The sequence below is a fragment of the Conger conger genome, chromosome 15 (assembly GCF_963514075.1).
Source record: "Conger conger chromosome 15, fConCon1.1, whole genome shotgun sequence".
Classification (NCBI taxonomy): Eukaryota; Metazoa; Chordata; class Actinopteri; order Anguilliformes; family Congridae; genus Conger; species Conger conger.
The window spans coordinates 15,852,317-15,869,485 of NC_083774.1; the positions used below are offsets into that span (position 1 = coordinate 15,852,317).

Sequence of the window (17,169 nt, forward strand, 5' to 3'; positions counted from 1 at the left end):
TCTTATTTTTTATGTGCGTGTGGATGACTGATAGGCCTACTAATTTATTTATTTTCATGTACTTACAGATGTTTAAATCTCTAGGGTAAAATACCTTGATGTCATGTTCACGAGGGGTCCAGTGGACGTGGCCCGGTAATGCGTAAACCAAACCCGCCATTAGAAGAACGGGCACAATCATTCAATTCTTGATATTTGACTGCAGGAACACGTCTGTAGAAACGCATAAAGAGATTTCTTAAAGGAGGTAAAACCTCTAATGGCTTTCAGATGGGCTGGCAGTCTGCTCCCATCACTTAACGCTTTAAAACTCTGCTTTCTGTTGCCGAGTTCCTTACTTACCAGGGGAATTTTAAGACCTTTTCAAACGATATAAGAGGATAAGCACCATCGTGTTCTATTAATGGGGCTTGAGTATGTTGGGGTAATTAAAGAAGACAAAGACGGTGCTGTTGTCCTTTGTTATGCAGTCTCCTGCACTGCTGCATTGCCTGTGCAGTGGTGGTTTTCTATGCTGACAAACGACAAAAAGAATATGCATATAAAGAAACCTCATGAAATACGTGTCTGGTCTTGTTAAGTTTATAAATACACCAAAACGAACAAAAAAAAAAAACACATTTCTACATACTGCAACACACCGTTTCTGTGTGTGGATGCACATGGATTTGTGAGCTCATTGTCCACAGTGAACATGTTAGCCTATGAAAACTAAAGCCAATGAAATGTGCTTAATATTTAAAAAACATTAGGGCAATACAAGTGAAATGGGCAAACGTTTAAAGTGAAATTATCATCAGTGGTCGACCCAAGAAACTGTTCCTGTTCCCATCTCCCTGGTGCAAGGAGGACAGTTTTTTGGCTCAGACCCTGCTGTTTCAAAGAGATGCACAGGGCGACTCAATCGCCATCCTTCATCTGTTGCAAGAATCCGCTGTCAGATTTAGGTCATGAGCCACGGTTGTGGGCTTGTTTCGTAACATGGAAAATAAGGTTTTTACCGTCGAGGGATTTAAAGAGATATGATTGAATGTTTCGGACGGAGGTGAGTGATATTGGGGGAATCTGGAGGCAGTCCACCCGGGGAGGGTGGGGCGCACTGGTATCGGGGGCGCCGAACCCTGACTCATTCCTGCCGCGCCCAGGACCGTCCCCAAGAACAACAATGACCGACGGCATGATCTCACCAGGAGACCTCATTCTGAACAAGAGAACACGGTTCACAACAGGCTCCTGTTTGGAGGCTGATGTAGACCACACCTCACAGAACGGAGACATGCGCCTTTTCTATCCCCACCACCAAGGGAAGAAGCCATTTTACATGACGTTAGATCTCCATGGAAGAAACACGCCGGCTGTCCAACACCGGATGTGTCAGTCTTAATGGGGGTGAATTGGCTAAATCTCCATATTTGTCAGTGAAGCCTGACACATAATTTTCTGCTGTAGCAATATTGTGTCGAGAATAAAGATTAGGAAAATGTGAAACTTCGCAGACCGTGGGAAGGCAAATTGAGAGATGCGATCATAGTGTGGACCAATCCCTTGGGACTTAATCCCCGAGCCCCTTGAGGGAAATTCTTGCACGGGCGGCCTGTAGCGTAGTGGTTAAGGTAAATGACAGGGACCCGCAAGGTCGGTTGTTCGATCCCCGGTGTAGCCACAATAAGATCCGCACAGCCGTTGGGCCCTTGAGCAAGGCAGGGTTAACCCTTAACTCTGCCTTGCTCCTGGGGAGGATTGTCTCCTGCTTAGTCTAATCAACTGTACGCCACTCTGGATAAGAGCGTCTGCCATTAATGGAAATGTAATGTCATGTAATGGTTGTCCAGTCAGTCACCCTATAGACCGCCACCCAACTCACAATGTGTTTTTTTGTGAGTTTTAATTTGGCAATGTGGCGCATAAGCTAATTTAAAAAGCTTTCTGAAAACTGAATTGCTATCCCTGCTGTAAAATCCAGTTTGGCTTGCTTGAGCATCTTGGACATTAAGCTGGTCATAAACTGGTCTAGCAGGATATGAGCTGGTCAACCAGCATGGCCAAGCTGGTCGTAAAGCTGATCTAACTGGGCATGAACTGGTCAACCAGCTAGTGCTGGTAGCTTGTCTGGTGTTTGGCAACCAGCTACCAGCAGTTCGAAAACAGCTTGAGCTGGTCTGAACTGGTCAACCGGCTACCAGCTGTTTGAAACCTAGCTGTTTTTTTTCAGCAGGGATCTCTCCTACTGATTGTGACGAGTGCACATGTTTTCTGAACTGGAGCAAGAAAGCCATGGGGAATCCGGACACCGCCTTCTCTGACAGAAATGCCAGCTGTCCCGTTTGGGTAAATGCATTTCAACCAGCTTTTGTTGATTAACTTGGCTCTTCACGTCCAAGTCCAAACACATCGCTGTTGAACGTAACAGCTGCAGTTATAAACATATCCATGTAGGTTATACCATACGCGATGATGAATAGACTTGTCAGTTCTGATCAGTGTAAACAAAAGGGAGAAGAAATATTTGATTGGAGTACTGCGGTGTTGATTCCCCACCCCACCCAACTCTTGTCCTTCTGGTTATGCCAAGAACTGACACTTATGGGGTACCATAATGTTTTAATTTGCGTGGGGCTTTGGGGAGTGTTTTGCGAAAGGTGCTTTGACTACTCTCTGAGTGTTCCGAACGTAGAGTTCAGGCTTTAACTCAGCCGATGTCTTTCCCACAAAGTCATGCCATTGAAGAGTTATGCTGGTCCCTTAACGTTTGCCTCTCTCATTCACACACTCGCTCTCTTCCTCTCCAGTTGGGGAAACTAGGTCAGCTCCACTGTTACAGCACTGTCTGCACTGCACCTCTATGCAGCGGAGCCAAAACCTGTTGCAGCCGGCGTCCAAGTTCACATTCGCTCTCCCCTCAGCACGCTGCGGTCGTAGAGGGGGTGGTTGTCCGCTCGACCGTTTGTGAGAGGGTTCCTTGTGATTGTCCATCGCACTCGGCAAAGCTGCGGTCCTGCCACAGGCGTTTGTGACCGTGCATTTCGGTTTATAATAAAAGCTCTGTGTGCGACTTTCAGTGGTGCAGTTCTAACTGGAGGCTCATCTGTCTAACTGTAGAGCTCTGCATTAGAGACCCAGTTCAGTAAATGGTGGTCCTTACAGAATCATATTTACAATAAGAATGGGTTCGGTCTTTTGTATTCGTTTTTTAAATTTATTTATGTACTTTGCACTTAATAAGGACAGTTATAGTATGACAGCAGATGATAGATTTGGGGGTCAAAAAACTAGATCAGATGGGAGCAGCGCGCCTGATGACTTAGTTAGGGAGTCAAAGAGTCAAAACCAGGGGGTATTCTTTGAGGCTGAGGTGATTGGGAAACGTATGCAAAGTTGAGGTAAATTTCAAAGGAGAATGTCTCTATTCAAATACACTTTCCCTCACGCACGTTCTCTCTTGCATGCATGCATTTATGGATATGTGCATACACGCATACACACACGCGCACACACACACACACACACACACACACACACACACACACACACACACTTCATTTAGAATTCTTATGGCAACACTGTTTCCCTTTGGTTCCAGATGAGGATTTAAATCCAGCATTCAAGTCCCATTGTTGGACTGAGGTCAGTGACAGCACAGTTTCTCTGGCTTTCCCAGTTTCTGAGGCTTTCCCTGGTCTCTAATGGGATCTGCTGGCTCCCTGCTCCGTGTCCAAAACAATGACATGCTTTGTTCCTGGAGACTTGCAATGTCTATCCTGGGCACAGGTCATACTTGATTTCATCCAAAATTTCTGTCTAACATTGCCGAATACTTGAAGTGCAGGGATCTCTCACCCTAAATTCAACATTTTTCCATCTGCCATACCATCATGCACCCTGCTCTCGCTGAATGTGGCGGCCTCTAGTGTAGTGGTTAAGGCACGTGACTGGGACCTGCAAGGTCGGTGGTGCGATCCCCGTTCCACATAGCTGTCAGGCCCTTAACCCTGCATTGCTCCAGGGGAGGATTGTCTCCTGCTTAGTCTAATCAACTTTACGTCTCTCTGGATAAGAGTGTCTGCCAAATGCCATGAATGTAAAGTGTGGGCTTGGTTAGTACTTGGACAGGAGACCTCCTGAGAGAAGGAAGTTGCTGCTGAAAGTGTTGGTGGGCCAGTAGGGGGCGATCTTCTCTCTGGTTAAATAAACCCCAAGCCCCAGTGCTAGACTAAGCAGGAGACAATCCTCCCCTGGAGCAATGCAGGGTTAAGGGCCTTGCTCAAGGGCCCAACGGTTGTGCAGATCTTATTGTGGCTACACCGGGGATCGAACCACCAGGTAACTTCAAAATGGCCAAAGAAAACCTGATGAGAAACAGACCGAAATGCTCAGCTAATCCTGAGCTCTGATGAAATATGAAGCTGCTTACCGAACATGTTTAGAGGGATTTTTACTGTTATGAATCATGGGGAATTAAAACAGTGACTGCAGATAGTGGGGAGGCAGCTTGTCCCTTTGATCTTTTCCCTTTCCTCTTCAGAACTGCTCCGCCCTCTGTGGAGGGTTCCCACGCCGGCCTCCTGGCTCCCTGGCTAACGGCTGTCCTCTGGCTGCGTCCCACCGTGAGCTGCACTCCGGGGGTCACTACCTCGTCCAGTCCATTGATAACGAGACCAGAGGGAGTGTTTTAAGGAGAAGCGCTCTGCTTTTATCAGTCCTATGACTTTCAGCTGGATGAGCTGCAGACACCCTTGTTTTCCCTGGCTCTGCACTAAGTTTCATGGAGTGACAAAGCTCACCAGCATGAATCGAGCTCTACTGTCTGTGTTTAGCCTGAGTTTCAGCAGAGTTTGCACGGTGGCTGTGTTTTCATTAGACTCCGTTGGAGTTCTGCGAATCTGGCGGGCTGTCTTTGATTGACGGATGAGCTGAGATGAAGCCCTGTTGCCCTGTGAATGAGACAGCTTTGAAATTCCCGAGCAGCCAGTCTTTGTAAGGTGTTTGGCTCACACGTGTGCAGTACTTTGTGTTGCCATGCAGTGCTCAAATCTGACAGTGCAGGAATGCGGGAGTGCTAGGAGCTATCTGAGACTTAGACAAGAGCTTTACTGCATTGTTCTTACCTGGGGATTTAATGCATACCGTTAGGATGTAGCCCTAATCTCACTCATATTTTAGTCTCATAGTCTCTTATATTTGCAGAGGTTTAGTCCTCTAGAGTGCAGTAGAACAGGTATTATGCTCTTGTGGGAGGGGGGCATGTGAATGAATGGAGTAGGCCAGACCCATGGATGACGAGAGAGTGCTCCACGAATCTTGGAAAGGAACAGAATAGGAGAAAGATGTATTTTGGAAAGGAACGGAAAAGGAGAAAGATTAATTTTGGAAAGGAACAGAATAGGAGAAAGATTAATTTTGTAATTTAGTGTGAGGGCTGCAGGATGTGATCCGGTTTAGAGTGTTTCCCCGACCAAAGAAGGCTAAACTTTGCTTGCACAGAAAAATGTACTTATATTGCTGTTTCGTGAAGCAATTACATTTTGAAAGACTTGCAAAGCATATTTGTAAATAATACACTCCTGAATGCTATTCCATAAACTGTCCATCACTTAAGTTTTGCTCTTGTTTATTTTCAGTGGAAATTATCATTGAGTGCACTAATTCCTGTTGTTGCTGAAATTTTGAAATGACAAAATTCCCATAGGAGACATGCACAAGCTTTGTGAAACTTTTCCAGGTTTTTTAAAGCGGTTTGGCAGAGTTTGTAAAATATTGGCACATGTTTTGCTGTGGGGTAAGGCAAATTGAAATAAAATTGGTCTTGAACGGGGCCAAAGACAACAAACTATATGGGGAAGTCTCAAAGAAACGTGATTTTCATCATTTGACGAACACTGATGTAGCACAATAATTTAAACTCTTGGAACAGGATAAATGCTTCAATCATGAAAAATGGAGTGGCTGTATAATGAAGTGTTTCTGTAGTCTTTTGTTGTACATGAAATAAGTTGCCATGCGTTCGCTGTAATAAGTGTACCACAGCTTTTGGTATAGGAGGATTGTCTCATGGGTGCATGATGGCTTACTGGATATGTCCATGAACTTCAGCAGAGTGTGGTAGTGTTGAGTGTAGTTTAGTTGACAAGATATCAAATAAACAATATTTCAAAACAAAATACTGATTTAAAAGACAAATGATTGCAACCCATCCTGTCCCTCTAGTATGAATCAGAGCGATATGACAGCATTTGAAGACTGCCAGTGCGTTCTGCTTTCCTAACGCCAATTGGCTGGCAGTCATCCGTAATTATTTGAAACGTTTTACGAAGCACTCCGTTGTAAAGTGTATCCTACTGTTCCTCTTGTTTGACCCATTATAATAAATGAACGCATCATTTTGCTATCTGCGTATCGCGAGAGTAAGAGAAAGGACAGGGGGTGAGCGTTGAACTTGGAGTTGGACAGAAAGTACAGGGGGAAGATAAAAATCTGATCCGTCCCAGTACAGTTTTCAAACTGCTCTGAATATCATTTAAAGTGGGGGATCGTAATTCAATCTGCACATTTTCTGTGGAATATTCAATATGGTAAACTTTAAATAATTTTCCCGTCGTTTTGTTCTGCTGGAAGTTTTCAATCTCCATTATTTTCATTTTAAAATTTGTTTATCCAGTAATGTACCAGCTGTATAAAAACCATTAGCATTTTTTCTTGGGCGGGACTGAAGACTTTTCCTCCTATTGGAGAGAAGGTACGGCAGTTCATTTGTTTTATTTTAGATTTCACAAAGAATATCTTCGTTGCTTGACGATGTAATGTGCACATAGATGCATTTTATGCATCCGTTATTTACAATAGGCTATGTATACAAGTTATTTAATGTACGTATTTCTTAAAACCTGCAGAGTAAATGTGTCCACTCGACTTTGAGTGCAGTTATTTTCTCTCAGTTGCTCCATGTCATCTGTTCTATAGCCCCAGGTTATGGAAGAGCATCTTTTGCGACATATGGGACTGCATCTCTTTAAATGAAAGCACATCTTTTGTTTTACAGTTTTGCCCATAAACGCGGGCGGACGGAGATGTCTGGTGGATTAAGAGAAGAACCACTTCATTAGAAACGCCGTATTCGTCTTCTTTATCATTATTAATTTTTTTGTTTAGTTTTTAAAGTGGAGTACTACAGTTTGTACACTTAAAGGAGAGAACCTCAGCAACAGCAGTATGTTGCGCGGAAGGCTGCAGACTTTAGCTCTGGGACTAGCCGCTGTCTTGTCGCTGTGTGTCGCTGCTGCGGACGGCTCCGCCGAAGACGGTGACACAGACGAGCAGGTCGTGCCGAGAGCGAGCCGAGCTAAGAGGAGAGGCGGAGGTCCAGACGTACTGAAGGGGTATGCCTAACTTTCACACCATTTAAGTGGCTCTACACACGTTTCAAGACGTTTATCTGTAATTATTGCTTCGGGTTCTTCTGACGATATCTACACATGTCTGTTATAGCTCCCCTCCCCTCATAATACTGTATAGGTAGATGCACATCGACAAACCTGATCTGTGTTGTCCTTGCTTCAGCTTACAATCTTACATACCATTCACAAAAGACACGCTCAAAATAACGGGAATTTAAATTGTATCGCGTATGTCTACGCCTATACGTTCATGCAAATACTTAAATCTGAATTCTGACTGTCAGTCTGTTGGTCCGTTACGAAGAAAAATAATTGACGATGGTGCAATCCATTGCAGTAGGTGTAGGCTACAGCATTTTTAAGAATGGGCGGACCACAGACAATATTTGCTCTTGCAGGTCTGGGGATTGGAAAGTTTTTTGGAACCACCGTTTTAGACCGTTGGTCATGGTGATTTTTCATAATTGTACCAGCAGGTGGTGCTGTCCCTTTCTGCCTCAAAACCCCCTTCTACGGACTCCCAGCCGCGTTTAGCCGTGGCATTGATGCTGGATTTGATATTGCGCATTAATCAGAATTCAGTCATTAAGCGAAAGGCCTGTGCAGTAGTTGAACACCTATTAGGCCATGATGAATATATGATCTATAATATAAATTAATTTGCATATAGGTTATTGAGGGTTTTTAAATAAAAATCTATGTTCTATTATTTCCAATGGGAACTTATGAGAACATGCAGCGTTCTTACATTGTGTAAGGCCAGATACATCTGCTCAATAATCAAAATTCATTTGAGATTAATTTCTATGACGTGCGACAGGGGTCTGTGGTGATTGAGAATTTCCTTCATACATTTCATTTTCACACTTTTAAACATGGCTTATATACAGTTCATGAAAGCTCCTGTATGCGAGAGTTCAGTCTGCTCCTGAACAGTAAGAGTGATCAGTCCAGGGGTTAGAAAGTAAAAGTCCTGCCATGTGTTTCTTAAACCCAAGAACTCAGCCATCTGATTTCACCGATTCGTTCTCCAGGACTTTTACTTTGTGAACCTCTGCATAATGCCCCCCTCCCCTGCTCTTATTATGACACTCTTTGTTGGACAGCCTCCACCTCTTCAGTCTTGATCTTATTCCCTTTGTGGTCCAGGCCCAATGTGTGTGGATCCCGCTTCAGTGCCTACTGCTGCCCTGGATGGAAGACCCTTCCTGGAGGGAACCAGTGCATCGTCCGTGAGTCGCATACCAGTGTCAGCCACCCTCCAACCACAGTTTTCAGCTATCGCCCCTGGCCCAGAACGGCAGAAATGATCTAATTTGACACTTTATGAGAAACTATTTTTTTGGTTTAGACTTTAAATCCAAAGTCTTGGAGTGAGAGAGTAGAAGTTTTTATTCAGTTATGCCATGCTTTTGTCTTGAAGAGTGATTAATTACAAAAAAATGTAAAAGTTCAATATTGGGGCATTAGGGACACACCCACACCGACCAGAGTTAATGTGTGCTGGCGCTGAAATAAGATAAAAACAAGGGAAAATAAACACTTTTCTGATGGTAGTTCAGGAGTACTGTAGGTCAATACTGCTTCTGCAATGGTACACTAGCTCAGGAATACTCTGTTTTTAATGGCTGCTTGCGAATATTGCTGTTCAGTGTTGTTTTCTGCAATCATAGATACTACAGGCCTCTGTGGTGTTCTGTGAGTGAAAACTTGTGTTTGACAAGGCTGCTAATGATCAGTATAAACAGAGAACGTAAGATCGCAGACTCCATTAGACCTAGCGCTTTCAGCTGGTTCATTCAATGAAAAGCCAATAATAAATTTGATATATTATTATTATTATTAAATGCTAATTCCAGCTGGATTATTTCTCTCGCTTGGCTCCCTCGCGATTGGACGTTTTTCTGCAGCTGTTTCTGCCCTTTTATCGTTTACGATAGTTCCCTGCTCATCTGGAGTCTCTCTGGGTACAGCCATCTGCTGAATGAATGTAACATACTGTACTACAGTGCTCACGTGACATTGTCCTTTGGGGTTCAACCTCATTACAACCTGGCGTTGTTCCCCCCCTCCCCTCACTCACAGTCAGAGACCTGGCTTTCCCCCCTCCCCTCACTCACAGTCAGAGACCTGGCTTTCCCCCCTCCCCTCACTCACAGTCAGAGACCTGGCTTTCCCCCCTCCCCTCGCTCACAGTCAGAGACCTGATCGGTTGCTGTTTTCTCCCCCAGCGATCTGTCGCAGCTCCTGCGGGGATGGGTTTTGTTCCAGACCCAATTTGTGCACCTGCCCCAACGGCCAGACCGCGCCGTCCTGCGGTTCGATGTCAGGTAGGTTACCGTGAGAACGGCTCGCCGCGGCATCGGACTGCTCCCGCTTTCCCCCCCGACGGTGTCGTTTGCTTGATGCCTGAGGTTTCGCGGAATCGCATCTGTGTTTTAAAAACGTCAAAAGAGCTGAATCATTGCGGCGTCCGTATGTCCGAGCGGGCCGAACCGGGCTCTGTGGCGTTACGCTGGGGACGCTGGTGTTGCTTCAGACGGCAGCGCGCTCTCCGTCTCAGGACAGCTACGCTGAGAGCAGCTGCTGCTGAAGGTCCCCCTCTGCTTGTCGGGTGATGTCATTTCCTGTCGCTCGCAAAAAAAAGAAATTCTGCCTGTTGTTCTTGGATACTGCATAAACAGCCCTGAACCCGGTCACACTTTGTTGGGTCTTTTTAAAGGACAACCAGATTGCTTCATATCAGCTGAATGAAGTATAGTAATGTGAAAATGTAATCTTGGGTTGTATTAAATATACTGAATATAATGAACAGATGTAGCAGCACATACTGCTCTGTCTGCATTGAGTAAAATGTTGCTGCTTTTAATGTGAGCTTGTCAGGGGTCCAAGCTGGCCTGCGACTGCGAGTAATCTCAATGCAATATGGCCAACAGCTGGCATCACTACAAAGTTGTGATGTAGAGACCTGCGGTTTGTGTCTGAAACGGAGTGAAAGGAATATTGGATTAGACGACACAGCCTTTTATTGGTGGAGATTGGGGGGCATGTCCCCCTCACCTTTTAAGGGACCATTACGCCCCCCCTCCCCCCATACCTTTGAAATGCGATCTGTGCCAAAGTACAAATGTCAGACTGACGCACATAAATGTACAGACGCACTCATGCAAGCCTTCACACATGTTCTACAGGAGACCATTTTTTTATTTAGCATTTATTTGTTTGTGTATGATCATGTTTTAATGTGTTAAGTATTTTTGTATTCTCTCTCTCCCTATTCTGCACCCTGTCCCTCTCTTTCTCTCTCTCTCCCTCTGCTGCACCTTCTTCCTCTCCATTTATTTTTTCTTTTCATCACCTGCACTTTGACCTCTCTCTGTCATCTTCCTCTCTCTCCCTCTCTCTCCTCTATCCCTCTCTCCTCCTCTCCCTCCCTCCCTCCCTCCCTGCCCTGCAGTCCAGCACTGTAGTGCTCGCTGCATGAATGAGGGCAGCTGTGTGGATGACCGCTGCCAGTGTCAGAATGGCTTCAGTGGGGCAAACTGCGGCCAGCGTGAGTGCCTCTCACACACTCTTATCAGCTGACCTGGGATCAGGCAAAACCTGACATTTTACCACAAACATCACTTCAGCTGACCTGGGATCAGTCTAAACCTGAGATTTTACCACAAACACTACTTCAGCTGACCTGGGATCAGCCAAAACCTGAGATTTTACCTCTCACACACTTTCAGCTGACCTGGGATCAGCCAAAACCCTTGATTGCTTGATTATTTTAGCATGCTTAGTGATCCGTGAATTGCTTGATTCAGCACATTTGTGATCTGGGTTTTTTATATTAACACATCTACTGCTCAGTGACGTGGGGTTTGGTCTGACAGTGGTGTTTGGATGTTTTTTCTCTTGCAGCGGTGTGTGAAATGGGCTGTTTGAACGGGGGGCGCTGCATCGCCCCTAACCGCTGTGCCTGCACCTACGGCTTCACTGGAGGCCAGTGTGAGAGAGGTAGGCTCCGTCTCCAAGCTTCATTCAGACAAACAGAAATACATCCTACCAATGGATTTACATACAAATGAGGACAAGCAGGTTGTGATATTAGTACCAATTGTGCTTACCTTCCATTACATTACATTACAAAGCATTTAGCAGATGCTCTTATCCAGAGCGGCGTACAACGAAGTGCAGATCGAATACGGGAACAAGTGTGAAGAGGACCCTAGACGACAGTATGGTTCAGAGTCCTAGCCTGACCATCCAGATACAATTGGAACCCTTGAAGAGCACATCAACTTACCAACTAGCATACCATGGTTGGCAGCTAGAATACCCAAGTATAACAATAACTATATATAAGTGCTATTATGATCTTTATATTATATTATAATACAATATCTAACTACACTTTTCTTAACTTTATTTCTGAGAGTGCACCTGAAAGCCGGTCTGTTCGCTCACATTAAAAAAAGAAGAAAAGGAAGGAATGTCTCAATGACTGTAATACCAGAGTTTCAGAAGCAGTTAAGTACTCGTTGGAACATTTAAACCAGACATTTGCAAAGCATTGCTTCCTAGAAATGACTGCTTTTAAGTTTCCGGAATGGTGCGAGACTGTGTCATGTGTATCCTGCAGAACTTTGATTTAGGTTCACATAAATAAACTACCGTGATGGAGCATTTCAACTGAAGTTCTGAAGCTGTCCCAGCATTCAGCTGGTGTTGGGTTGGGAGTCCCTTCTTCCAATCAGTAATTATGGCTGTGTGCTCGAGTGGTCTCACGGTGACACCCTTTGACGTATTCTCTTGGGCTTCCTTTCTGGAACCCGACTTCCAGAAGCCCCATCCCTGCTGCTGCGGGGCTTTCCCCAATTCCCGTTTGTGGGAATCAAACTAAATGCGAGTAGTGGGACAGGACAGGGTTCTTGGCCTTCCTTGCTCTGGTCTGCTCCAATGAGTCTGTGCCACACCCACATCTCCATGAGCCCCGGCAATAACACACTGCAAAACACACACACACACACACACACACACATGCACACACGCTTCATATTTAAACAGCCATCTCATCTAGAGGAGAGACTGTTGTTGAAAGGCAGGGATATAGGTTTGGGCAGTATGTTCTATGCAGTTATACATCTTTGATCTCGTGTTTTATGTTCTTATATCAATTATTTTGGCTTGATGCGTGAAGTTGTTCCCTTGAGATGACTGTTTAATTTGTGTCAGATGATTATCAATGCCTGTGCACTGGAAATAATTTAATAATGGACAGAAAACGTGTACATGCACGAATACCCTTTCTGTGTTCACGTCTGCGTCCGGATGCCTGTTTGCATGCTTGTTTGCATGCCTGTTTGCATGCCTGTTTGCATGCTTCTTTGCGTGTGTGCATGTGCGTGCCTGCATGTTTGTCTATTTTTTCCCTCATTTTGGGCCATTCTGGAGTTTGACATGGATTATCCATCTTGACTCATCTGTCCTTAATACTATTGGATGCAGATGTGCTGGAAGTGAAGGCTGAATAGTTTGTACGTGGGATAATAGATCATTCTCATAATTGTTGCCAATCCTCCTCTGTTCTCAAAGCTCTAGTCCCTCTCGCTGTTAAAAAATAGCTTTTTATGTGAAGACCAGAGATAAGCCAGTTTATTAACTAGAGCTTCTTGTTGGAGTTCCTCCAGCCTAATCTACAGTAACGATCAAGGTGTCATTATTAGAGTTAAAAATACTTGCATGTTTAGTCCAAGGGGTTTGGAAAGTAACCTTGAGTTTTGAGTAACCTTGTGGACAAATCTCACAGTTCTGCTACTGTATGTAGCACGGTTTCGTCTCCACTCAATGTCTGTTTGCTGGTCTCCACTTTTGCAAGAAAGATAGTTTGACTCTACAGTAGTTCCACCTAGCATGCACCCAGTGAACATTCTGAGAACATTCAGTAACGTTTATAACGTCTATAAGTTCTAAGAAGGTTTCACTGTAATAACATTTCTGGGACATTCTAGAAACATGTGATGTAAGAATGTTTTGCTTGGGCATGTTTTTAGAATGTTGCTCACATAACTTTCCACGGATAATGTTCCTGCAACATTCTGGAAACGTGATTTAAGAACATTCAGTAACGTTTTATATAGGTTCTAAGAAGGTTTCACAAATAACATTCCTGGAACATTCTAGAAATGTGTGATGTAAGAATGTTTTGCTTGAGCATGTTTTTAGAATGTTGCTCACATAACGTTCCACAGATAATGTTCCTGCAACGTTCTGGAAAGGTGATTTAAGAACATTTTCCTTCACATTTTTAGAATGTTGCTCACAGAATGTTCCCCAGTTACACAAATGTTCTCAGAACCTAAAATTGTCAGCTGGGCATGGCAGCTTGTTTTCTTTTTCTTCTTCTAAACTTATCTAAGCTTATCATTCAACATTTGTTTCACATTGAACTTTGAATGGACCTCGAAGCATTTCTTGTGGGAAACATTCATGCATGCATGAACACTTAATAAATTTGAATTCATGATTTATCATAACAAAATGACTTCATCAGTTGTATGTTTCTGTTGCTAACCTCCCGCCTGCTCCCCCCCCCCCCCCAACCTGGCTTTGCTCTTACTGTCAAGTGTGAAATTGCTTGAAATATTGCTGATACATGCTGCTTGGTGGCTTATCCGTTCAGTACAATAGCAACGTGTTTGACAGTACCCACTTAGGCTTCATCTCTAGTTGGCATGAGTAAAAGCTAACCCTATACACAGAGGACATTCATTAGAAGCTGGCTCAGGCTTAGAGGTTTTAACAGAATGGAAGAGTTTGCTAAACAACTGTACTGCACCCAAGGCACATCAAGGCCCGGATCCGTTTTATCATCTGCGGGTGATCTACACTAAGACTGTCATTGGACATTTGAGCCGCTCGTTTATTGCTGTTGTTTAGGAGGCACTCCTAAGATATGTCTCTGCGCTTTCGTATTGGAGATCACAGAGCTAACATCAGTGCTTTTGTAAAAAAAACGTTTTGTTGAAAGCAAAATTACTGGGAGCAGGATTCACTGTGTCCTTTTGCTAGTGTTGCCAGACACCCTGATAGCAGTGATTTTCATTCCAGTGTTCGTGTCTCGTTTGTCCGCCTGTGCATTGAGCGTGCTTAAAACACCCTTACCCTTACTCTGCTTTTAATTATTAAACAGATTATAGCTATTTCTTGGAAAAGTTAACTCTGCTTACCTAGTCAGGGGACAGAAGATTGCGTAAATTATATGTGAAGAGCATTCAGCCAGCAAATATTTTATTTGCTATGGAGTTTAATATTTAATATGAGATATGATCGAAGAGCTGTTTGGTACAGAATGCCAAATAGAGCCTGCTCATAATGTAATAGTTTCAGAGTTTCTGGGTTTTGAAGTTCCAGTCTTCTATGCTGTCCCATTCTGTTGATTGGGAAAGTGGTTCTTCGAGGTGTGATCTGCTTCCTGGTTCTGGAGCTGCTCAGTCTCACTGGGCTGTGTTACAGGTCCAGCACTGCTGCCACAGGCAGTCAAACGGGCCGCTCTGAGACTTGGGGAGTTGCTCTTATGCACCGAGATGTTGACAAACCCACTGTGTGGAACACTGCTGAAGTGACACTGAGCGACACCACCATCTGTGCTAGTGTAAGGTGAATGAACAGAGGGAATGTGATTAATTGCGGTGTGAACAACTTTACTGGAGTACGCGTTCTTTATTTAAAAAACAAACAAACCTGGGCATCAGCCAAATGTGGAATTAAAGCGGTTAATAAATAATTAACGGTTAACAGTCGTAGCGACATTCCAAAGAAATCGTGCTTCGGTTTCTTCGACCTTACCACTTGTCGCACTGATGAGGCGGAAGTGGACCGTGCGATTACGTACAGCGCGCATATATCCAGTGAAAAAGACTGGGTACTGCGCGTTCTCCGTGCCCTGTGGATGTGGGACGCTGTGGCCGATTGCTTATCCGCCTGTGAAGCCGTGCGTGCCAGATTGCTTCCAGATGCTTGGAGAAGCGGGCGTATCCCTCACTGGTGTTCGGAGCTGCGCGCTGGAAGGACGCAGCTGTTACCTCACGGTGTGAGACTTCCATATTTGCGGTAACGGTCAGTGACGCGTGCGGTTTCCTAGAAACACGCGGTCGCTTGCGTGTTATCTTATTGATCGGCATTACCCCCACTGTTAATATTTCCCCAAATCTTTTCATCCTTGTTTTTGTTTTGAAATAAATTATCTTGAAATGAGAGAAACCATTTGTCTCATCTATGCCATTTGCTTTGATCTTCCCAAAGCCTTCATCATCAGAAAAGCTTGTGCTCAGAGTTTGTGTTCATTTTGTTTTCATCTGTATCCAGTGCGCATCTCTTGATTGAGGCTGTTTCCAAACCTGGGATTTGCGTTTATTCTCCAGCAAGTTCAGGGCTCCCCCAACATGTACTTGCATGTACTTACAGTGTAAGGGTGATCCAGTTACACCCATTGACCACTTCATTAGGTATTTATTAGACTCATTGTTTTAGACTTATTGGTCTTCTGCTGCTGTAGCCCATCCACTTCAAGGTTTGATGTGTTGTGTCTTCAGAGTTGCTCTCCTGCACACCACGCTTGTAATGTGTGGTTATTTCAGTTAAAATATTTCAGATTGGGAACAGCACTACCCTGTTCTTTTTATTTTTATTTTTTACTCTTTTGGCCTGTTTAAAAAGTGGAACTGGTTTGCGAATTTGGACTTTCAGCTGGAAGAAATAGGGCGTAGTTAAGCTCAGATGAAGTGAGGGTTTTGTATTCTTAATGTTGTGAATTTGTACACATTTTAATAATTTTCCATAATTTATTTGGTGCAGGGGGAGGGATGAATCATTACTGTTTTCACAACAGCTTGTATCTGCTTGACAACTGCTATTAGTCTGATCTCTAAGAAAACTTGCCAAAGAACAATTTGATGTTCTGAATATTGTTCTGAATATTCGTTATTGATTAAATTGAATTTTGGATCTGCCAAGAAAATAAACAGAAAAATATCATGTCATATTTTTTAAGTATTGGTAAGCAAAAAAACAAAACATTACCACTAACAGTACCGTTTATAACAGACAGGCAGTATGTATTGTATGTAGACTTTACTGTGTGCTGCTGCTGCTGTGATGCGTGTCTCTCACTGCCGCTACGCTGCTGTGGGGTCGGCATGGCTCAGGCAGTAAGTCTGGCAGTCGGAGGGTTGCCAGTTCGATTCCCCACCCGGGCTGTGTCGAAGTGTCCCTGAGCAAGACACCTAACCCCCAAATGCTCCTGACGAGCTGGTCGGTGCCTTGCATGGCAGCCAATCGGCGTCAGTGTGTGAGTGTGTGTATGAATGGGTGAATGAGAAGCATCAATTGTACAGCGCTTTGGATAAAGGCGCTATATAAATGCCAACCATTTACCATTTACCATTTGTCGACAGATTACCGGACTGGGCCGTGCTTCGCCTCCGTTAGTAACCAGATGTGCCAGGGCCAGCTGACGGGCATCGTGTGCACCAAGGCTCTGTGCTGTGCCACTGTGGGGAAAGCCTGGGGCCACCCCTGCGAGATATGCCCCACCCAACCCCGGCCCTGTCGCCGTGGTTTCATCCCCAACCACCGAACGGGAGCCTGTCAAGGTACAGTACCCGTCACGCGCCCGGCGCGGAGGTCAATGCAGGACGGTGCTAACCACCGTGACCTGGTCTCTGTTACCCCCAGCGTCAACACGAAATGCTACTTAGATAAGACACAATTATATGAGTAAATTGCATAT

General features: G+C 44.5%; 1 protein-coding gene across 1 annotated transcript in view; it reads left to right on the forward strand.

Annotated features, from left to right (window-relative positions):
* Positions 1-6,490: 6,490 nt before the first annotated feature.
* The window catches only part of LOC133110992 (fibrillin-1-like), a 56,941-nt gene continuing 46,262 nt past the window's right edge, over positions 6,491-17,169 (forward strand). The window contains exons 1-7 of the mRNA XM_061221119.1: positions 6,491-6,733; positions 7,037-7,373; positions 8,541-8,623; positions 9,623-9,721; positions 10,849-10,944; positions 11,301-11,396; positions 16,835-17,032. Coding sequence (XP_061077103.1) covers positions 7,207-7,373; positions 8,541-8,623; positions 9,623-9,721; positions 10,849-10,944; positions 11,301-11,396; positions 16,835-17,032 — 739 coding nt within the window. The 5' untranslated portion in view covers positions 6,491-6,733; positions 7,037-7,206. The remainder of the gene's footprint in view (positions 6,734-7,036; positions 7,374-8,540; positions 8,624-9,622; positions 9,722-10,848; positions 10,945-11,300; positions 11,397-16,834; positions 17,033-17,169) is intronic.